At 38.4% G+C, this 24,172-nt stretch overlaps 2 protein-coding genes and 1 pseudogene across 4 annotated transcripts in view; 1 reads left to right on the forward strand and 2 right to left on the reverse strand.

The window, feature by feature from the left end:
- The window catches only part of Acbd5 (acyl-CoA binding domain containing 5), a 35,894-nt gene extending 18,372 nt beyond the window's left edge, over positions 1-17,522 (forward strand). For both annotated transcript variants that reach the window (XM_059263690.1, XM_059263689.1), the window contains exons 8-13: positions 838-941; positions 5,247-5,475; positions 8,959-9,158; positions 12,113-12,154; positions 12,948-13,057; positions 17,429-17,522. In XM_059263690.1, coding sequence (XP_059119673.1) covers positions 838-941; positions 5,247-5,475; positions 8,959-9,158; positions 12,113-12,154; positions 12,948-13,057; positions 17,429-17,441 — 698 coding nt within the window. In that variant the 3' untranslated portion in view covers positions 17,442-17,522. The remainder of the gene's footprint in view (positions 1-837; positions 942-5,246; positions 5,476-8,958; positions 9,159-12,112; positions 12,155-12,947; positions 13,058-17,428) is intronic.
- Positions 17,523-21,300: 3,778 nt separating this feature from the next.
- On the reverse strand, positions 21,301-22,419 carry LOC131911539 (U6 snRNA-associated Sm-like protein LSm6; annotated as a pseudogene).
- Positions 22,420-23,196: 777 nt separating this feature from the next.
- Positions 23,197-24,172, reverse strand: part of Mastl (microtubule associated serine/threonine kinase like) — a 40,939-nt gene continuing 39,963 nt past the window's right edge. For both annotated transcript variants that reach the window (XM_059263692.1, XM_059263691.1), the window contains exon 12: positions 23,197-23,576. In XM_059263692.1, coding sequence (XP_059119675.1) covers positions 23,419-23,576 — 158 coding nt within the window. In that variant the 3' untranslated portion in view covers positions 23,197-23,418. The remainder of the gene's footprint in view (positions 23,577-24,172) is intronic.

The following is a 24,172-nucleotide window of genomic DNA, read 5'->3' on the forward strand; positions in this document are numbered from 1 at the left end:
CAGACAGGAAGTATAGGTGGGACTAACAGAGAACAGAATTGAGGGAACAGGAAGGGAGAGGGAGAGACTGCCTACAGCCGCCGCCAGGACAAGGAAGATGTAAGGTACCAGTAAGCCACGTGCCATGTGGCAAAGTATAGATTAATAGAAATGGGCTGAATATAAGAGTAAGAGCTAGACAATGATAGGCCTGAGCTAATGGCCAAGCAGTTTAAATAATATAAGTGTCTGTATGTTTATTTTATAAGTGGGCTAAGGGACTGCCGGGGCTTGGCGGGACCCAGAGAGAAAACTCTCCAGCTACAGTGGAGGGTCTGTGGAGGTCAGAGGACAACTCAATGGAGTTGGCTCTTTTTTCATCATTGAACTCAGGTAGTCAGGCTTGGTAGTAAGCTCCTCTGCTCTCTGAGCCATGGTGTGTTTTATCAGGACCCAGCTCTGTAGACCTGGTGGTCTAGAATTGCTGGTAGTTTTCCTGCCTTTACCTCCTAAGTCTAACTGTAATCCTTCCAGTTAAATAGATATTGAGATATATCTACTTATATGTGTATATAATATATATTATATATAGATCTATAAGTATATAGATAAGTATATCGATCTATATATGTCATGAACTCCAGCCAGTTGTGGTAGAATACCTGTAATCTCAGCACTTCAGAAGCTGAGGCAGGAGCATTGTGGATGATGCATAGTAAATACTATGACTTGGTAAGACAGATTTCTTTCCCAGAATGAGTGTAATATAGGACTGATGAGTTGTGAAAGATAGAATGAAAGTAAGTTTTTCTTGTCTTAGAGCATAATTATACTGTCTGGACATTTGCTCATGTTTAGATACAAATGATGATCACAGTGAAGATGCGTCAGGAATTCATTTGACAAGTGATTCAGATAGTGAAGTATACTGTGATTCTATGGAGCAATTTGGACAAGAAGAGGTAAAGATGACAATTTCTGATTGACAAATTTTCAAAGTGATATATCCAGTATGCAGAATACAATATGATATTCATGCACAAAAATGCCATAATGAAACCCATTGCTTTTTGTATGCTAACAAAAACTGACGAAAGCAAAAAAAAAAAAATCTAGCGCATAACTCTGTTAGTAGCGAATAAGCTTGTTCACTGCTTTGAAAACACACCTGCTGTAGAGCAAAGTGCCTGCTGTGCAAGTGTGCAGACTTCGGATCCCCAGAACTGGTGTAAAGCTGAAGTATATTTGTAATCTCAGTGCTCCTGGAGTGAGATGGGAGGTGGAGCCAGGAGAATCCCCAGAAGCTTGCAGGCCAGCTAAGCTGCTGTATGTAGTGTTGAATGGCAGAAGACCCAGTTTCAGGTGGAAAGCAAGAACATATCTGAGGTTGTTGTTCTTTAAATACCGCATGTATGCTGCAGCACTCACTGCTAAAATAACAACCATGAACACATTGGAGTACACACACACACACACTTAAAAATACCTTGAAAATGTTTAAACATTTACAGTTTTATTTGTGTGTGTGTGTGTGTGTGTGTGTGTGTGTGTGTATAAAGTAAAGTGTATAATAAGTCTGGGGGATGGATTAGTGGGTAAAATTACTTGCTGCACAAGTATAAGAGGACCTGAGTTTGAATATTCAGTGTCCATCTCAAAAGCATTGTGTGGAGGCCAGCATGGTAATGCACACCTTTAATCCCAGCCCTCGAGAAGCAGAGGCAGACAGATTGCTGTGAGTTCAGTTCATCCAGGAAAGCCATATGGCTTTGTGTGTCTACACCTCTGTACTATAGGGAACAGAAGAGAGGAGGATCACTGGGGTGTTCCGGTTGTCAGTTTTAGGTTCTGTGAGAGATCCTGTATCAAGGGAATAAGGTGGAGAGTGATAGTGATAGAGGAGGCTACTGGTTACCCTCTGGCCTCTGCATGTGCGTGCATGGGGCACATGCCTGCACTGACACACGGACATATCCAACACACATGCTTTCACACACACACACACACACACACACACACACACACACACAAAGAGAAAAAAATATACCATATAATTAATTTATATTCAATATTTATAATTAGTATTTTAGAATATTATAATAGTAGAATTAGATTACAAATTATTTTATAAAAACAGTATATTAGAATAATAATATAAATAGTAGAATACGATTACAATAATATAGTGTTCCATTATAATTTATTATATATGTATTTTATAAATATTCTGTGACAGGTAGAATAGAGGTGCAGAGGATAAACTGTTTTTGCTAAAACATTGATTAGTGAAGAAAACTGAATAATCATCAAGCATAAATTAGTTCTTCATATTGACTATACTCCAGTTAGTTAAAACTTTTAGTTCAAGGGCGGGACAGCTGGTTCAGCAGTTAAAAGTGTGTACTCTTTTTTTTTTTTTTTTTTTTTTTTGGTTTTTCGAGACAGGGTTTCTCTGTGTAGCTTTGCGCCTTTCCTGGAGCTCACTTGGTAGCCCAGGCTGGCCTCGAACTCACAGAGATCTGCCGGCCTCTGCCTCCCGAGTGCTGGGATTAAAGGCGTGCGCCACCACCGCCCGGCTAAAAGTGTGTACTCTTAAGAGTGCTTTGCAGAGGACCTAAGTATGATTCCTAGCACCACATCAAGACAGCTCACAACTGCCCGTGAATCCTGCCCCAGGGGATCTTATGCCTTCTTCTGGGCATTGCTCTTATTTGCAAAAACCTCCACACAAACCCACATACAAGGTGCTCAAGCTACATAATTAAAAATAAAAATAAAGCCTTTAAAACAAAAAACTACTTTTAGACAAAATAATCTTTAGATTTCATTCAAGATTCAGTGTTGGAAGAACAAATTAAACATAAATCTGTTTTTGGGTGTGGTGGCTTACACCATTAATTCCAGCAGTTGGGAGTAGAGGCAGTTATATCCCTGAGTTTGAGGCCATCATGGTTTACATAGAAAGTTCCAGGCCAGCTAAGGCTATATAGTAACACCCTGTTCCCTTGAAAAAACAAAAAACAAAACAAAACAAAAAACCCCAAACAACCAAAGAAACAACAGGAAGTTGGTGATTAGTACCTTTTTTCCCCCTTCAGGGCAAAGCTGTAGTATATAGCCCTGGCTGACTTAGAACTCCATATGTATACAAGGCTGTGTTGATAGAGATCCACCTGCCTGTACCTCCTGAGTGCCTCCTTCATGTACTACTTGGACAGTTCATTTCAGTAACCTTTTCCTGTTGATCCATGAATATAGTATTCTTCAGGAGTACAGCCTTGGTTACTGCTTCTTTGGTTTCAGGCATTACTTAAGGCCGATAACTTTCAAATGTAGGCAGAGTTTTCCCAATTTGGGAGCTACTTCCAAATTACCACACTGAGGCTTGTATTATTTATAAATGCTCAGCAGATAGCTCAGGATTATTACTAACTAGTTCTTACAACTTAAATTAACTCATTTCTATTAATCTACATTCTGCCACATGGCTCATGGATTTACCTGTCCTCCAGCATGTCCTGCTCCCTCTGTGGCTGGCTGATGTCTCCTCTGACTCTACCCCCCTTCTTCCCATCATTCTCAGTTTGGCTTTCCTGCCTAACTTCCTGTCTGGCTACCGGCCTGTCAGCTTTTTATTAACCAATGAGTGTAATACATATTCACAGTGTACAGAAGGATTATTCCACAGCAATCAAAGTAATAAATTCAGTGTTTTCTCTCTTCTGAATTCTAACTGCCTTACTCTTTGCCTAGTATGATGGTTAGCTTTGTTAACTTGACACAAGCTAGAGTCATTTGGGAAAGGGGACTCAGTTGAGAAAATGTCCCCACCAAAATATCCAGTGGGATATTTTCTTCATTATAATTGATGTACATGGGCCCAGATTTACTGTGGACAGAGCAATCACTGGATTCATGGTCCTGGATGGTATCAAAAAGCAGGCTGAGCAAGCCATAAAGAACAAGCCAGTAAGCAGCATTCCTTCATGGGTTCCTGCCTCTAGGTTCCTGCCCTGACTTCCCTCAGTGATGACTTATAAACTGTATGGTGAAATAAACCCCTTCCTTCCCAAGTTGCTTTTGGTCATGGTGTTTTTAGTACACTACAGAAATCCTAACTAAGACACTTAAGGTTTCAGTTTTTACTTACCTGTCTCTGAACCATTATCTTCTTTTTGTTCTCCTACAGCCTAATCTCCTGTATTTATCTTAGTATATCACCAAACTGTTTGGTCCTCAGAGCTTTCCCTTCTCTGGCTCTCCGTGCTCAGTTTTTTAAGACCAGTACTATTCTGTTGTAAGTTCTCAAACATCTTCCGTCCCAACTACATTGATGGTCCATTGTCATTGTGAAGCCTTTGATTTGGCTTATATTCATTTGTTCTTTATTGTTTTTGTGTTGAATCAGGGACTGACTGTGTAGCTTTGGCTGGTCTGGAACTTACTATGTAGACCAGGCTGTCCTCTAACTCACAGAGATCTGCCTGCATCTGCTTCTGAGTGCTGGAATTAAAGGTGTGCGCCACCATGCCTGGCCCATGCTCATTTGTTCTTAGTTGAAGTTCCATCATCATTGTTTTTGGAAGCCTTTCCTGACCAAGCCTCTACCCAGTTGCAGTAAGGGTTGGGAATCTGTTTTATTGACTGCTGTAGTAACTGCTACATACTGTTTTCATACCACTTATCAGACAATGCAGCAACAGTCTCTTCTGACTCCCTTACTAAGGTTGCGAGCAAGGAGCCCCTTTCCTTAGAGTTGCCTAGAGTTAAGTATAGTAACTTAGGTAAGTGTGTTGTTATGTCTTGGGTGATTGATTGACTCTTGGGAAACCTTACATGTTGTTCATAGAGGAAATCATACCTATCTCAATATTTCCTGTATATGGGAAGCTGAGTACAAGTTGAAGGATATTTTAAAGAAAGGAATATTTTCAGCAGGAACATGAAGGGACTCTTTTAGAAAAACAGCATTTAGGGCTAGAGAGATGGCTCAGTGGTTAAGAGCACTGGCTGTTCTTTCAGAGGTCATGAGCTCAATTCCCAGCAACCACATGGTGGCTCCCAACCATCTGTAATGAGATCTGGCGCCCTCTTCTGGCATGCAGGCAGAACACTGTATACATAAATAAATCTTAAAAAAAAATAAAACAACAGTATTTATATTACCATGAAAACTTTTGATATATCATTTATATTTGTAAATTTTAACTGTCATTTTAAATTTGTAGTCTTTAGACAGCTTTATGTCAATCAATGGACACTTTCAGTATTACTTAGGTGGTGATCCCAGTCAGCACTTGGAAAATTCTGGTTTTTGTGAAGACGCTCAAATATCTCCCGGAAATGGCAGCATTGGGAAAATGTGGAGGGTAGCAGTCGAGGGAAAAGGAGAAGTAAAGCATGGAGGAGAAGATGGCAGAAGTAACAGCGGAGCGCCACACCGTGAGAAGAGAGGAGGAGAAAGTGAGGACTTCTCTAATGTCAGAAGAGGGAGAGGTCTGTATTCCCCGTTCACTGACTTCATTTCCGTTTCTGAGAGTCTCATTATCTAGCTCTAGCTGGCCTAGAACTTGTAGTGATCCTTCTACCTCTGGCTGCCAAGGGTTGGTGTGGCAGTGCTCAGCCTTATTTTTTTAATCTTTTGTGCAGTTTTTTCTAAAATAACATTTATGTGTGTGTGTGTGTGTGTGTGTGTGTGTGTGTACACATACGTGTATATACTCTACATGTAATGGCATGCATGTGAAAATCAGAGGATACCGAGGTCATGAGGCTCGGCAACACGTCTTTACCTGCGGATCTGCCTTGGCAGCCCATTATGCAGTGTGTCTAAGGAACCACGTTTATGCTTTCTTTGTTCTTCCCTCTGAACTGTCACTGACTGCTTTAACTGTGCTGCCACTTTGAGTCCCTGTACAAGTCAGTCTGAATTATTTATCTTTTCCTTACTTGGGTTAAGGGAGATCATATAAAGCTGACAAATCAGTAAGACCTAAGGAGCATTGAACACTAAAAAATTGATGGTAGTGATGTGGGCTGGCGGGATGGTCAGCAGGTGAGTGTGCTTGCTGCCAAGGCTGACAACTTGGGTTTGATCCCTGGGTGGCAGGAGCTATAACTGATTTCCACAAGTTGTCCTCTGACCTCCAGTGCGTGTTTTGGCATGAGCATGCCCTCCACCCTGACAGAAAATAAATAAGTGTAACAATAATAAAAAGGAATAGTGATGTGATCAGGGAGCAGACTGGATATAAGTGTGGGAAAAAAGTAAATATATTTGTTATATAGAAATATGAAAAAAAAATGAGAGAGAATGAATATATAAAGTTATAGTGTAGAGAGCTGTTTGGTGGTGGTGCATGCCTTTAATCCCAGCATTCTGGAGGCAGAGGCAGGTGGATCTCTTGAGTTTGAGGCCAGCCTGGTCTACAGAGTAAGTTCTCTGTCTTGACAACCCCCGCCCCAAAAAAAAATTGTAGAGTAGAACAAGAAGTATAGCTCAGTCATAGCTTATACTCAGCCCCACTGTAGAATGAGAAAGGAAAGGGAAAAGGATTGGGAGATAACCATTTGGATAAAGTATAGATATTCTCAATTTTTAATAGGGTTATGTCCCAGTAGATCCCTTGGAAACTGTGACTACTATAAGCTGAAGATGCGTGTAGCCTTACTGCCTTCACTGTACTCAGAACACTTGCATTGGCTTGTTCTTGTTCCAAGTCATCTAACACAAAGCCTATTTAAAAACATATACTATACTTCAGGGGTTGGAGAGATGGATGAGATGGAGAGATGGTGGTTAAGAGTATTTGTTGCTCTTGCAAAGGACCTGGGTTCAGTTCCCAGCACCCATTTCAGAGGGCTCACAACTGCCTGTAACTCCCATTCCGGAAATTGAGCACCCTCTTCTGGCTCTTTGGGCACCTGCTTGCACATGGTGCACAGACATAAACATTCTCTCTCTTTCTCACTTTCCCTCACATACACAGATAAATCTTTAAAAAAATACTGTTCTTCAGATGAAAACCACAATTGTTATATGGGTATACTTTTGCATCATTGTAATGTAGAAAATTGTAGGAAAAATCCATGCAGTCAATAGAAATGTTCGTACACTGAATGCATAAAGCAGAGAGGAAAATCAGGAAGGGATTGAACTGGGTCTCCTAGTGTTCAGTTCATTGAATTTACGTAGATCTAGCTCTTTCCTTGTGTTATAACTAGAACTGCATCAAGAGCTCAAATTAACTGGGGTGTCTGTCTCACTTGATCTTCTGCTTAGACCTTTGACCAAGAGGGTGTGGGAAAGGCGAGAAGGAAAAAACCCTTGGCTTCTGTTATGAGGAAAGATCTGTAACACTTCATTTCTGCAAGAATACACTTCATTTCTGCAAGAATACACAGTAATAAAAACTGTTAGCTATGCTGGGGATGTAGTTCAGTGCTAGAGTGCTTATCTCGTACATGTGAGGACATAGGCTCAAGACTCAACCATACACACACACATGCACACGCACATGCACACACACAGAGAGTAATAATTGATAATTGTGGGGTTTTGTTTTTTTTTTTTTTTTTGAGACAGGGTCTCCCTATAGAGCCCTGGCTGTTCTGGGACTCTCCATTTAGACCAGACTGGCATTGAAATCACAGAGTTCTGCCAGCCTCTGCCTCCCAAGTGCTGTGATTAAAGGAGTGCACTACCGCACCCAGCCTTAAAATAATACTTTTTGTTATTATTTTGAGACAGGATCTCATGTATCCTAGGCTAGCCTTGAACTCTTTATGTAGCCCAAGCTGACTCTGAACTTCTGCTTTTCCTGCATCTTCCCCGCCAAGTGCTAGAATTACAAGCATGTACTACTCACCATACCTGGTTTTTGTATTAGCAAAAATTTATAATCATTCTAGTCATATATACAGAATGGTTGTTTTAATTACCTCAGGGTTCATATTAAGGAATTTATATAATATGTAAGTGTTTTTTGAATAAGTCAGTGATGGAGATAAATGTTTGTAATATGATTTAAAAATAGTACATAATTATGAGGTTAAGCCAATTTTTAAATCTGTGCATATAAAAAGGAATAAATGACGATATAGAAAATCTTAGTAGTTAGATATTTTAATATGTATAAGGAGTATGCAGTTTATAATTAGAAAACCCTTTTATGAGCTTAAAATATTTTTAAACAAAGAAGGAAATTTTAGTTATTTAATGTAACTTTTTTAAATATAATTTATTTATTTATTTTATTTATTTGTTTTGCCTGCACATATGTCTGTGTGAGGGTATCAGATCTTGGAGTTACAGACAGTTGTTAGCTGCCATGTGGGTGCTAGGAATTGAACCCGGGTCCTCCTGAAGAGCAGTCGGTGCTCTTAACCACTGAGCCATCTCTCCAGCCCCTTAATGTAACTTTTAATACTGTAAAACAACAGTTACATTTTTTTAAAAAGCAGTTTTAATTACCTTTATAGTAAAGAGGGTAAAAAAAATTATTTTTATTTTATGTGTATGAATATTTTGCCTGCATGTATGTATGTGCACCATGTGCATGCCTGTAGAGTTCAGAAGATAGTGTCAGATCCCCTGGACCTGGAGTTACAGATGGTTTTAAGTTACCATGCAGGTACTGGGAACCAAACCCAGGTCCTCTGCAAGAGCAACAAGTTCCCTTTGTCTGCTGAGCCGCCTCTCCAGTCCCAGTAAAGAGTTTTTAAACATGTACTTTGTACATGAGTCTTCCTTATGAATTGTATAAACATTGTCATATATTATTAAATTATGTACAGTCTTCCCTTAACATAGAATAGATTCTTTTAATCCTACTGGTTTATTTTATGTGCTACCTGATTGCTTTTACTTTACTTTGTTTATTTACATATTAAGGAATTACCAAGGAAAATGAATAATACACTATTTCTATTTGGAAAAGAAATTTTATGGTTAGCTAACTTACTTTACTCTCTTAATAGGGCATAGAATGCCACATTTGAGTGAAGGAACCCAGGGTCGGCAAGTCGGAAGTGGAGGTGATGGAGAACGCTGGGGCTCAGACCGAGGCTCCAGAGGCAGCCTCAATGAGCAGATTGCCCTTGTACTCATCAGATTACAAGAGGACATGCAAAATGTCCTTCAGAGACTTCATAAACTGGAAACACTAACTGCTTCGCAGGTAAGCTACTGAGTTGATCTCATTGTTATCTTCTGTGTTTTGATCTATAAAGCAGTGTAGAATCTTTATCGATGATACTTGCATAAATATATTTTCACGTTCAGATTTGCATAAATGCACATTTTTGTAAGTTGACACATATTTTAATTTTCGTTAATAAAATCACTTTTATTTGAAGATATTGTTTAAGAAAAGATTGGCCTAAAAGATGAGTGTCACTTACATTAATAGAAAATTTTTAGATTGTGAAATTGAGCAGTACAGAATACTAGGGATATAATTCAGTGGCTTAGCATTCACAGGCCCTGGGTTCAATCTGCAGTACTGAAGGGAATAAAAAAAATTAGTACATTGAAGTTAGGGATTAGATACTTGGTACGAGAAGAAAATTTTCTACTAAGCCTTGAAGTTTAAAGAAGCACAAAGAAATCTTTACTAATATCCAATAGTTATCGTTAAAGAGTCATTCTTATTCATACACAGTGGCACATGTCTTTAATTCTAGCACTCAGAAGGTAGGTAGCCTGGTCTGCATAGAGAGTTCCAGGACAGCCGGAGCTACATAGAAAGATTCTGTCTTGGAAAAAAAAAAGTCTTGTGTAGTAAACTTTTTGTAGAGGTAAGATATTAAGTTGGTAATTATTTAGGGTAAGTTAATTTTAGTATCAAAAATTTAAAACCAGAGATCAGTGTAGAATGATAGTTTGATCTTCACTATATTTTGGCCCTGTAAGATCCAAGGATGTTAAATCAAACCCTGAGATTCCTGATAACAAGCGGGTCTCTGATTCTTGTCCCTTCTCTTTTTCTTCTGTTTGTTGTGTCTAACTGTGATATGATAGTTTTTGTTTTGTCTAACTGTATTTTATTTGATGTATGGTTTTTTTTTCTTTTTCCTTTTCTTTTTTCTTTTTTTTTTTGAGACAGAGTTTCTCTGTGTAGCTCTGGTGTCTTGGATCTCAAAGATTCTCCTGCCTCTGCCTTCCAAGTGCTGAGATTAAAGGCGTGCACCACCACTGCTTGGCTATTGTTATATTTCATTATTATCCCTTAGAAGCCTGTTCTTTTTTAAAGAGAGAAAGAAAGGGAGTGGATCTGGATGGAGGGGGAGGTGGGGAAGAGCTGGAGGAGGAGTAGAAGGAGGGAAGGGAAATTGTAATAATGATATATTATATTAGAAAAGAATCTATCTTCAATAAAAAAAATAATTAACCCATGAAAATTAAGTACAGTAGAGACTGAGGGTGTAGCTTGGTGTTACAATGTTTTCCTAGCATGTTCAAGGCCATGGGTTCAAAATCTAGCACCACAAAAAAGAAAAAGGCAGTGTAGCTAGTCGCTTACAAAAGCCCTAGAAGAATCCAGACTGCTGGACTTTCTCTTATACAAATTGCCACCCTTTAGTGAATAAACCTGATATAGGTGCCAGGAACTGAACTCGGGGCCTCTGGAAGAGCAGAAAGTGCTCTTAACCATTGAACATCTCTCCAGCCCCCAACATTTTCTTTTGGTTTTACTATGCAGCCTAGCTGAGCTGGAACTCACTAGACCACGGTGGCCCTAAAGTCCCAGAGATCCGCCTGCCTTTGCCTCCCGAGTGCTGGGATTAAAGGCATTTCCCACTATGCCTAAAGGTGTAGCCTAGGCTCTCCTCAAACTTGTGCTTTTCCTGACTGCTTCTTGGGGAACTGCCATGGCCTTCTTCTTTTGGACTCAATCAACTGAATCAATTAGTGCTGTCCATATGCACATGGGTGTGAAGCCCTCCCCAAATCGTGGACAATGTTCTAGTCACCACAACCTCAAAGAAAAATGACTCTTCCTCTCCAAGCAGCCATCATCTGCCCAAAGCTCCTCATCTATGAGGTGGGACTCATGAGCTCCTCTCCCATTCATGCTAGACTTTTGGCTGGCTTGATCTTGTTCAGGCACTGGGCATGTAACAGCCATTGCTGCTATGAATTCATGAGTGTGATAGTCTTTTCTTGAAGACAGCAGTTCATAGCAGTCCTCCTCATCCTCTGTAGTTCTCAGACATGTTTGCAAATCGATGGCTTGTGTGGAGACTAGATTAAGCAAAGTTGAGGACATGATAAGGCTAAAAGAAGTTAAGAATTTAGATTGAAAAGTACTATAAATATATGAAGATTATATATATATAATGAAATGAAATTGTGGAAAGAATAGATACAATTTAGATAATTTTAAAAAATGAAATAGTATCTCATGTATCCCATGCCGACCTCAGTGTAGTCAAGGATGACCTTAAACATCTGCCCTCTGGTCTTTATCTCCTGAGTGCAGGGATTATAGGTGAACCAGCTCTTGGTTGATATGTTCTGGGGATTAAATACAAGTGATTTGTGCTTTCTTGGTAAGAACTCTACCAGTTGAACTACATCTCCAACATTGACTTGAGGTTTTATTTTTATAATTTCGTAGAGTTTGAACTATATAAGCAGTGTAAGGAAGGGATTTGTATACCTCACAGGTTTAGGGACGTTGTTCATTGGTCAGTGTGGGTGGGCTTTAGTGTAATCAAAATTTAACACAAAAAGAGAGACTAAGCTACTTATTCTACTTCCTTAAAAAATAGGAACTAGAAAAACTGTTAAGTGGGCTACAGTTGTAGCTCAGTAGGTAGAGTGCTTGCCTAGCATGCCTGAAACCCTGGGGTTTGATTACCAATACTGCATAAACCAGGTAAGTGTGTGTGTGGTGTGTGGGGTGATGACATGGGGTGGCTAATAAACCAGGTGTGCGCCGGGCAGTCTAGGGTGTGATGAAGTGGAGGCAGGGAGGATCAGAAGTTCAAGTTCAACTACATTGGGAGTTGTAGGGCCAGCTTGGGCTAGAGACCCTTTCTCAAAATAGAAACACACAAACAACCCCCCTCTCCCATTATACCTTTTTTTCATTCTTTCAAAGTTGTTACTTTTCATTTGTATTTAAAGGCGAAATTATCGTTGCAGACAAGTAATCAGCCCTCCTCACAGGTAAGAGTTTTAAGTAAATTATAATATATTTACATTTTTTGAGATACTTAAGTCATTTAATATGAAATCTACCTTTTAGAGCATTGAAGCTAAAAATATATTTGGGGCCGGGCGGTGGTGGCGCACGCCTTTAATCCCAGCACTCGGGAGGCAGAGCCAGGCAGATCTCTGTGAGTTCGAGGCCAGCCTGGGCTACCAAGTGAGTTCCAGGAAAGGCGCAAAGCTACACAGAGAAACCCTGTCTCAAAAAAAACAAAAAACAAAAAAACAAAAAAACAAAATAAAATAAAATAAAAATATATTTGGGGCTGTGTCGCCTTTGGTCTTTGCCCACTCTTTTCCTTGAGAGTGCTGTACTTTATTTTATAATAAACTTATTTCCTACCATAAAAAATTTGAATGTGTTTATTTAAGTTTTAGAAGTCTGCTTACTGAGCATAGAGTAATCTGTCAGAGGAGAGATTTGTTATTAGTTTTAATTTTTATGCATTATGTATTAAGAATGTCTTCAAAGAGGGGAGATTTGTTATTAGTTTTAATTTTTATGCATTATATTAAGAATGTCTTCAAAGCTGGTTGATGGTGTCTCATGCCTTTAATCCCAGCACTCTGGAGGCAGAGGCAGGAGAATCTCTGTGAGTTTGAGGCCAGCCTGGGCTACAGAGCGAGTTCCAGGATAACCAAGGGTACACAGAGAAACGTTGCCTTGAAAAACAAAACAAAACAAAAACGTCTTCAAGTTTCTCCATGCAATATTTAAGAGATAAATGACAAGCATATTTTATTTTCCCAGAGACCATCTTGGTGGCCCTTTGAGATGTCTCCTGGTGCATTAACTTTTGCTATTATATGGCCTTTTATTGCCCAGTGGTTGGTGCATTTATATTATCAAAGAAGGAGAAGGTAATGATAAGTTTTATAATTGAAATAGTGCACGAATTCTTATAACTTGTAGTAATAACTTGCAGCAGTCGTTAAGGCGATAGGTCTCCTTTATAGATGTATTGCCATTCTGAACATCTGCTGATCCTGAGACTAAACTACCTTGGAAAAGGTATCTGTGGATTTCTGTGTGCTTGTAAAAGGTAAACAGTGTTTTCACTCGGATCTGTAATGGATTTGTACACCTTTAATTTATGTAACATGACAGTGACTGTATGCTTTGTAAGTTTTATGGCTTGTTGAAAACATGGTGCTCTAAAAGGCTCTTTATTTGTAGAGAGCTTTAATAGAATTTTAGAAGCAGCAGTCACTGTTTTGGTAGCTCCCATCCCTTTAAAATTGTTTATATGTATGCTCTTTGGAGATAGACCTTAACTGAAATCACTTCTACAATAGTACATATTTTAGGTGTGCTTCAACCCTCCCTTTTATTTTTTATTATTTTTATTTTCTTTGGGGTATATTGAGTGTAGAGCCCAGGGCCTCATACTAGGCAAATGGTCCACCACTGAGATGAGATGCAACTTCCAGCCCGGGCGGGGGGGGGGGGCGTCCCCTCCCTCCCCCAAACTTCTTTTCTTGTTTCTTTGGTGGAAAGCCAGTGGTTAGGGCTGTGGAGATAACCAGTTGTACAGCAAGCATGAGGGACCTGAGTTTTATTTTCAATACCTACAGAGCAGAGCTGGGCATGGCCACACATGCTAAGGAGGCTGCTACAGGGTGGTAAGGGGCTTGCTACTCAGCCAGCCTGGTCTACTTGGTGAGCTTCACTGCCTCCACTAAAACAGAGGTTCTCAACCTTCATACTGCTGTGACCCTTTAATACAGCTCCTCATGATGTGGTGACCCCAACCATAACATATTTTTGTTGCTACTTCATAACTGCAATTTTGCTGCTGTTATGAATCATAAGGTAAATATCTGTATTTTCCAGTAGTCTGAGGCGACACCTGTGAAAGGCTTGTTTGACCCTCAAAGGGATTTTGACCCACAGGTTGAGAACCACTGCTCTAAAGCATGGATAACCTCTAAGGCAGTGGTTCTTAACCTGTCACAGCATTAGGAAAGTTGAGAACCACTGCTCTAAGGAATGATACCTGATGACCTATGCTTCTATGTGCATTCAGCACACACACATGCATTACACACACGTGATCGCATGCACACATGCACACACATATACACAAAATACATAAAAAGAAGGTAGTTGAGAAATTAGGCATAGAACAATAATTATTTATTTTTTTAACTTAAGATTGAAACAGCTTACCACATCATGAAAGGTTAAAAAAACAAATGGTAAATCCACGCATGATAATCCATGCCTATAATCTCAGCATTTGTGAGATGGAGACAGGAGGATCAAGAGTTCCAGGCTAGCCAGTTACATAGTATAACCCTGTCTTACAAAAACAAAGTAGAAGAAAAATTGTTTTAGCAGTTACAGAAAAGTAGATTTTTTTTTTTTTTGTTTATTTCTCTTTGTTCTTTGAGCTTGAGTTTCAGTCTTTGCTTAGGCTGGCTTTGAACTTGCAGTGGTATCCTGCCTTAGTCTCTCAAGTGCTGGGATTGTAGGCCTGTGTTGTCACACCCCTTTGAAATTGGACTATTTTTGTAAAATTACTTTAGTAATTCATTTACTTTAGTACTTCATTGCTAGCAGAAGTCTAGTAAAGGAGGCTCACTGTTTCTTTTAAGTATCCCTTTTAGTTGTTCAGAGATGGAGATACAACAGTTTCTGCTTTATTATTGAGTTTTTCACTGTTAAGTGATCTTTCCAGTTGCAAATTTTTCAGTACAGTGTGTTTTAGTGTATGTTTAAACACAGTTTGCTTACGTATGTGGCTGATAGTCCTGGGTTGGAGGCAGCAGAAACAAGTTTAATAAGGAAATGAGTTTTAGGCTTGAGAGGATTTAGGTATCTTAATCTTAATCTAGCAGTTTTTTTCTAATTTTTATTTTATTGAAAATGGATTTTTTTGTATAATATATCCTGATTATATTTCCTGTCCCTCTATTCCTCCCAGTTCCTGCCCACCTCCTTTTCCTTCCAGATCTACTTCCTTTCTGTCTGTCATTAGAAAAGGACTTCTAGGAAATAACAACCAAATATGACAAAATAAATATAAGATGAAGCACAAACTATCATATCGAAGTTGGATATGGCAATGCAACAGGAGGAAAAGAGTCCCAAGAGCAGGCAAAGAAAGACTCAGAGACCCGCTCGTTTTCACAGGGTCTACATTTTTTTGAGGCAGGGTCTCATATACTCCTGGGTGGCCTCCACTCCCAAGTGCTGGGACAGAAGACAACATTGAAGCTGTTAATGTGACAGAAGGGTATTTCAACTACTCTCAGCCTTCTCGGACTCCTACATTCAGTTTGTTGGGGACAGTGAGCCTATCAGTTAGGAGAAACATTGGTAGAGCCAGGTGGTGGTGGGGCACGCCTTTAGTTGCAGCACTCGGGAGGCAGAGGCAGAAAGATCTCTGTGAATTCGAGGTCAGCCCTGCCTACAGAGTGAGTTGCAGGTCAGCCAGGGATATGCAGAGAAACCCTGTTTCTAAAAATAAACAAAAGAGTAGGAATGGGGAGGTCTCAAGAGGAATATTCTTTAGCCTGGTGGGGAGGCATGTATAAGGTACTGACATAAAGTCAGTCCAGGGGAGCTGGGCATAATGATTTCTACAGAGGAGAGAATCTGTAGCAAGCACCAGGTATTTTAGCATTTTGAGTGCCATTAGATAGGGAGGCTTTACAGTAGAGGAACCTCTACATACAGTCCTCATAGAGTGTAGCAGGTGAGGGGGAAGATTGAATTGCTATTCCTTTTTCTGTGATTTTTCTTTTAATAATACACTACATCCTCTGTTTTGTAAATTAATTAAAGACATTTTAGGTACACAAAACAAAGATTCCATTGAAAACTTGAAAAACATTCTGAAGTTTTGAAGATCATGATTGATATTTATTGGCACTTTGGAAGATTGGGAATTCAAGAAGGAACTAAATTGCTGCTTTGCAAAGGGCTATGTGTAGCGATCTGCATCATGTGGTCCTTAATAAGTGTAGTGGACTGTGCAGGCACCCCACAGCTAACATTTCTGCTACATCTTCGCAAGCAGTTGTCTTCAGAACCACCCACATCTCTTTGTCAGGCATTTCAATTTTTTTCTCCATGGGCATTTTGTTCCTGATGTAGAGACCCCCTGTTGTTTAAAATCTGATTATTTAAAATGCCACTCATGCCAAGGAAGTGTATATAAGAAGTTTTCTACAGAACTTAAGGCATCTGAGTGTTTAAAATATTATGCCTGTGGCTAGAGAGAAGGCTCAGCTGTTAAGAGGATACACCATTCTTCCAGAGGACCCTAGTTTGGTTCCCAGCACCCATGTTGGTGCCTCACAACTATCCTAACTTCAGGGGATCTGATGCCTTCTTCTGGACTCTGTGGACACCCGAAGTCATGTGCACATGTTTCCCCCCTTTAACACATAATTTAAAATAATAAAATATTACTGCCAATGAGTTGCATAGTTAAGAGTATGTCTAGTGAGAGGAATCAATCTGTAATGGAAGTTCCAGGCAGTTTGGCATCCTGAGTCAGCTGTATATTCTTTCTAGCAGTGGGGGCTTTTGCAAATCATGTATTGATGGTTGTGCTCTGAACTAGCAAGACTACCCGTATCTGGTAGCTTGCTCTACTTTAATTAAAACTCACATATATCCCTTTTTTTGAGGTGTATGTTGAGGTGTATGTTTCTCCCCCACACCCCCACCCTCCCCACCCCCCGCCACTGAACTGAACTAGGAGCCTGCCATATTTAACCTCTGAATCCCTGGTACAGTACCTGAAAATAAGTCTGCATTGCTAAACTTTTTTGTTTCATATTTTCATTTTCATAAAATTATGAATTAATTCCCCCAAGTATTAACTGGATAGTAGCCAGTTAGAAAAGTATGAGAATTAGAAGGCAAAAGGAGAGAGATAAATTGAAATTATTTATTAAAAACTACTTGAAGGCTGTTATATAATAGCTTGGTATACTGCATATACTTAGCACATGAAAGGCCCTGGGTATAGTCCCCAGTACCGGCAATAAATGAATAAATACACAGAAAACGGTTTGATAATTTTGGTGCCTGCAATTATATCTTTCCTACCATGCTAAGTCACATGAAGTAACTTCCTAATGATCATTTGTAGTTTTATAGTTTTATCTTGAATTTGAATGTTGTGTTATTGTCCAGAAAATTCTTTGGTATGAATGTGGTTGATATTCAGGTTGCATTTATACTTACAGGATTTGTTTTTTACTTTCTTTTTAAAGAAAACTAAACTGAAGAAAATCACATGTTACTCAAGAAGACTTCTGGACCTGGATGACCTAAAATATGAAATGGATTGTGGATTTCACAAGAAAATCTCAGTTTGTGATGATTACATTTCTTTTTTGTCCAATAGTTTGGTTTATATATATATATGTATTCTTTGCACTACACAAATGGTAACATTTTAAGGACTAATATTGCTGATACTTGAAAAATCAATCTCAGTTGGTTTTAAGTGGCATACTTAGACTTACTCTTTTTGAGCTTGAAGGACATTAAGTTATTAATTATTGTTTAGTAACAGGTTTACCTGATTTTCTCCCATAAGAAATATAAACTGCTTTTATAAGGCACTGTTATGATTATAAGATAAGATTTATAATATTTACTTTTCTAAATTAAACACAAGAAAGAATTCAATACAAGAGTAGATTTAAATAAAGTTAATTCAATTTTGTATCAGTCACTGAACTGTCAGCCAGGTAGCAGAAAACTGATGGAAGAATCCTCTACGTTTTTTGTGGTCTGCAGTCTTGGGATTTCACGACTCAGAAAATCATTGTCCTTTGTACTGTGGTTACTTTTTATAAATGATTCAATTCATTGAACAGACTTAACTTGATGATGGAAGTGATAGAGAATAGGCCTAATGTATGTGTAAAAGTGTGTTCCAAGCTGACACTGAGAACTAATCAGATTTTAATTCAATCATACATACATTCTTACTCCTTTGAAATCATTTTTCTTTAAGTGAGGATATCCAATGTCTGCTTCATAGGGTGCTTTGCAATAAAATGAGAACTTATTTATACTGTTTTTACTAAGGAAAAATGCATGAAAATCCTTTTTTTTCTGCAAGTGGTAAACTCCAGTTTGGATTCTTAACCTCTTAGTGCCTCAGGTTTTCCTTTGGGGTGTACTCACAAGGTATTAGAAGGACTTTAAATATACAGGCCATCTGTGTCCACATAATTAAGGAATGCCTAACTAATGGAAACTTAAGTTCCTTCTGGCCATTAGACCAAAAAGATTAATTTAGATCCTAGAAGACTGTATTTGAAAAAAATCCTTCTTGTATACTTTCCAAAACCTGTGCTCACTCATATACTTTATGCTTTGAAGATGTAATTTAAAAACTTTCTAGCAAATCTCCCCCTTTTTTCCTTTTGAGACAGTCTCAGTAGTAGCTCATGCTGGCCTCCAATTTATATGTAGCTAAAGATGACCTTGAACACTTGATGTAACGGTCTCCACTTCTCTCCAGTTTCTGGGACCACAGGCATGTACCACCATGGCTAGCTTCATATAGTAAAAAAAAATGAATGCATTCTTGATGTATATGATGTTGGGGGTATTAGCATTAGGTATTGAATATTTTCAGTAAGAGTGAAAGAATCCCTATCTAGTATATACAGTTGTTCTTTGAAGAAAAAAGTATGAGAACATGATTTGCTTGTCCCAGATTCCTCATTTTTTTTTTAACTGTACTTAGTTTTTAAATTGCATATCACATCTTGGTTGATCTGTTTAAAAGGAGCTACTAGTATTTGCTTAAGATACAAAACAAACCCAAATCTATCTTCTACTTATTTAGAAGGAAAAAAAAAAAGCAAATAGCTGAATTATCATAGAGAAAGTATGGATCAAGAGTTTATTTTTTTTTAAATTAGACAAGTTGGTATCATAAAATGATGGCTTTTTTTCTTATATAAATAAAATGCAAATCAAGGATGTAACCAGTTGTGATTCATTGCAAGTAGTCAAGATAACTAACTCCTAAGGGCAACCATTTGTATCTTATACCAGAATTACTTTATAGTTTGAAAAGCACTTTGCACAGTTCTTGTATATAAAAGATGTAATTATAGGATATAATGGTAATGCTTTAAAACATAAACCTCATTTTAAAAATTGACAGCTATGATATTTTTTTAATGATCAGCTTTTCTGTTTATTGTAAAACTAAGTTAAAAATAAAAGGTTAATGAGAAATGAAATTTTTTTTTATTACTGGTTAACTGTATTGATGTGTACAAAGCTAAAATGAGTGCAAATAATAGTTCATAGAAAGTAATCCTGAGTGGCAGGCAGGAGATACAGCTCTTCCACATGCCAAGCATGTGAGTTCCAAGATTCAGTCCCTAGCACCATGCAAAGAGAAGAAACTCATGAGACTAAATAAAACCATATTATGTGTAATTTGATGAAAATTTCAGAAGTGAATTCAATTTAACTCATTTGTCATCTGACTGGGGATATTAGTAATACAGTTAAATGAGGTAGGGTTTTAGTATGTAGCTCAGACTGGCCTCAGACTTGAAGCAGTCCTCTTCCTGCCTACAAAGGACAAAGAAAAGTCATTTTAATTTTCCGTAGATGTGAAGCTGGGGATGTAAAGGTATAGAGTAATGTTTGCTTGGATTCCTCTGGTGCTGTCTCTTGGATCACAGTAGAGTTGTCTCCAGTGAAGGAGAATTTATACCTACCTGTATACAGAAGGATAGAGAGGACTGTCCTGTGTTTTCTGTTTGAAATGCCTTTAGCTCAAACTGTTTATGCGAAAGAGGCATATTTGGAGGTGGCATTCTTATTTCTTCAGATGAGTTGATTTCTGTAGGGGACAATCAAGATCATTTATCTCCTTGTTTTGGTTTCTCTTTAACAAGAGTCTGAATGTAGCTTCCCAACAGGTGTAAATTTAGATGAGTCATTTATTCTCAACAAATACCATTACAGCATGCCTTATCTAGTAGCAGAATTTTAGGTGACTGTAGCTGTATATGCCATGTCTGTGATAGCAAATTGTAGTTTTCTACTCAATTTTATTTCTACTAATTTTATGTCAACTTGACCTAGCTAGAGTTATCTGAAAGGAGGGAACCTCAATTGAGAAAATGCCTCTGTAAGATCTGACTGTAGGGCATTTTCTTAATTAGTGATTGATGGGGGAGGGCTCAGACCATTATGGGTGGTGCCATCCCTGGGATAGCCCTGGGTTCTATAAGAAAGCAGGCTGAGCAAGGCGTGATAAACAAGCCAGTAAGCAACTCTCCTTCATGGCCTCTGCATCAGCTCCTGCCTCCAGGATCCTGCCTGGTTTGACTTCCTTTGATGATGAACGGTGATATGGAAGTGTAAGCCAAATAATTCCTTTCCTCTCCAACTTGCTTTTTGGTCATGGCATTTCATCACAGCCATAGAAACCCTAAGACAGGTTCCTGTCTTCTCTATTAGAAATAAGTCCAATTCAGTAATACAAGTTTTAGTGTTTTTGAGAGTACATGTGCCCATGCCATACATAGCACATGTATGGAGGTCAGAAAACAGCTTACAGTTCTCTCCTCACTGTGTGGTTCCTAGAGACTGAACTTGGGTGCTCAGGATAGGTGGCAAGTGCCTTTACTCACTGAACCATCTTGCTGGCCCTAGTTTTTGTTTTCCAGAATGTTTTAATTACTCATTCATGTATGTCCCATTTAGTCAGTTGAATAAATGGTATGTATTAGTTATTTTTCTATTGCTGTAATTAAGACAACACTACCAAGGCAGCTTATTAAAAAAACACTTTATTTGGGACTTATGGTTTCAGGGGTAGAGTTCACGATGGTGGAGCAGAGGTAGCAGGCAACATCTGAACATTCATATCTTAACCATAAGCAGGGGCAGAGCATACTGGGAGTGACCTGAGTCTTTTCAAACCTTAATGCTCACCCTCAGTGACATACTTCCTATTCTTCCCAAACAGTTCCACCAACCAGGGACCAAGTATTCAAACATGAGCCTTATGGGGGCCATTCTCATTGAATCCATCACACAATCAAAAACAACACTGCTGGAACCTTAGGTTAAATAACCGTGAAAGGAGAAAGAATTCTTTTTTTAATTGTAATTTTTTATTCTTTACATTCTGTACAGACAGGTAAAATAAAACATAAATGTGCAAATTGTTGTTGATTTGCTGTCAATGAAAAAACACCACCAACTACTATGAAAACAGGCCAACTTATGAGAGAACCAAAAGGTAGAAGAAAACATTTTTACATCTATGAAAAGAACTGTTTCTCTTCTGTGTACTTATACAGAGCACACTGTTTCTTGGAATAAATGTGTCCCTATGTCTATTCAGCCATCCACTGACATACTTTTTTGTCTAGAGTCCAGTGCTTTCTTCATGTAGCAGGTCAGGACCTCTCAGTAGTCCACAGCAAAATTTCATTTTACTATAACCAATTGTCCAGTGATTTGCTTTAAGAAACCACTGGGAGTTTGCTTCTGCAGACTCATTTTTAACTAACTGGGATCTAGAGCTCTCAGAGGCCAGGCCTCCTTGGACCCCTAGTTTGTTAATCTGGCTCTGTTTATTCTAATTCTACAAAGGAATTGGTATTTGTGTGTGCTACTGGAGATTGAACCCAGGGTCCTATGCACACTAGCTAAGTATTCTCTACCTCCAGCCTCCAAAGTAATTATATCAATCGCCAGTATATTAGTGCTCAATATTAACCTGCCCATGGCATTTTGATGTGTTAGCACAATTGTTTAACCAATTTTTTTTATGTCAAAGACTTTTCCCCCTGCTACTTGAAAACACTATAAAAGGATGATAGATTGAGCAAATAGCCTATAGAATATGCTGTCACCTGAAAGTGTGACTCACTTTAAATAAAGTTGTAGTAACTGTATTTTGAATATTTTTATTTAAAAAAGTGACTGGAAAATTGAAGTGGTCATTCCTAGAATAAGCAGAGTGAAACCTTTAACCCAAGGATTCCATACCCAGCACCAGTTACGCTGTGTCTTTTACTGTAACAGACTTAGACTTGTCTCATCTTTGCAAACTGTGTTATATCTGGGCTGTGACTAGGTGAAAAATGAAAGTAGAAACACTAAAGTCAGTGTGCAAAAGGTTATTAGCAAAACCTTACCTATGATACATTTAAATCTTAATTTTGCTCTTCTAGGGAAATGCTAAAAGCCTCAATCAGTTTAAGATAAGACGTGAGCTGATTCTTAGTACATTCTTTGAAAAGAATGATGCTGACAATCATTAGTTACAATTACTAAGCAAAAGTAGATTATTACTATTTGTCTCTGATGATGTTAGAAATAAGATGTAAAGTATATTTTTTTCTATTAAAACTGAACAAGCTATTAAGATTGCTTAAAGTGTCACATCCAACCTTTCTAGAACTCTTAAACAGGAATCGTAGAGGGAAGCAACAAAAGCAATCAGGTAGCAAAAGCAAAATTCTATCGCTAGGAAGGTAAGCTAAACCCTTAAAACCTTAGTTCTTTTGTCTAGACTGCACTCTGCAAAGTTATACTACTGAGTAATAGTTTTCCAGCTACCTTTTTTAAGTTTTGCAAGACAGGGTCTCACTATGTATTCCTGACTGGTCTCCAGCTCAGAGATGGACCAGGCTGGCCTTACTCTTGAAATTGCAGTCATACTCCTGTGTTGTGTGTGCCTCCTGAATATTGGGACTTCCAGCTTTCATCAGCGTGTCTGGCTCAAATGATTTTGATAGTTATGTATTGTCTTATATGACTGCCCCGAGACCACAGTTTTGCAGGCAATCATGTACAAATAAATTAAATTTAAATGAAATCATCTTTTTTTGTTTGATATTAACACCAAAGTGAACAGAACAATGAAATCAGCAGATATAGACAAGCTTATGGCTCCTTCTCTCTGTATAGAGCAGTAGTGTTGTTTTAGGTTATTGATACGTTAGTCTTCATAAAGTGCAGTGAATAAATAAGATAGTAAGATGAAAAAAGCTGTGATGATTTATATGCAGTTTAAGGTAAAGATAAATTACATATTGTATTTCAACTCTGTAAAAGCTATTGTATTTAGTAATTAAAAGCTCATTAGCCTAGGTATAATAATGACTTCTATCCTGTTAGATCAATCCAGTGTGAAGGAACATGTTATTGCAAAACCTAATTCTATATCACAAGGTTAAGTAAAAATGACATGTGTGTTCTACAGACTAAACCCAGATATGGTCAGATGCTGAGCATTATTCCTGGCTTCAAAATAGGATGTATCTGTTTCATCATCTGGTTGGGGTACGAAAGGCATTGGTTGGTGCTGCAGATTTTCCCAGTCCACTTCACTGAAGAGAGGATGATGTTTCAGTTCTTAAGAAGGAAATATGTAAAAAACCAAAAACAACATTATAATACTTAAGCTCTGCTTTCAGGAATTAAAAAGAGAAAGTTTTATATATATATATCTTGCCCTGCTTTATTATACCAAATATCAAATATCACTGATATTTGTTTAATGTGTGCCTCCCTATTAGGCTACATACTTTACACTGTATCATTTTGCATATCACCTGGTATATTAGGGGGCCTGGTTTATATTTGTCTAGTAAGTGAATAAATGGACAGTAGAAGTGGATTTTCCTGATGCCATCACCTTCTCACACAATCCCTCATTTTAAGACAGTCTGGCTTACTTCTCCCCTACCTCTGGAGCTCATATGACTAATGCTCCAGTTCTCATTTTACCTCCTCACCTCCCTGTCACATCACGGCAATCTTTAAGCACCATAAAGTTCCTTTTTCACTCTTTGTTTTCTTTACTTTATCTTCCTTCATGCTGATTCCACATACACACTGATGATGACTGGCTGTATATTTAACTTACTGTTCTATTGTTTCTGGTCTTTTTATGTGTTTGCAATAAGGTCTCACTGTAGCCCAGGCTGGCCTGGAACTCACTGTGTAGC

Source organism: Peromyscus eremicus, chromosome 5 (genome assembly GCF_949786415.1).
Source record: "Peromyscus eremicus chromosome 5, PerEre_H2_v1, whole genome shotgun sequence".
NCBI lineage: Eukaryota > Metazoa > Chordata > Mammalia > Rodentia > Cricetidae > Peromyscus > Peromyscus eremicus.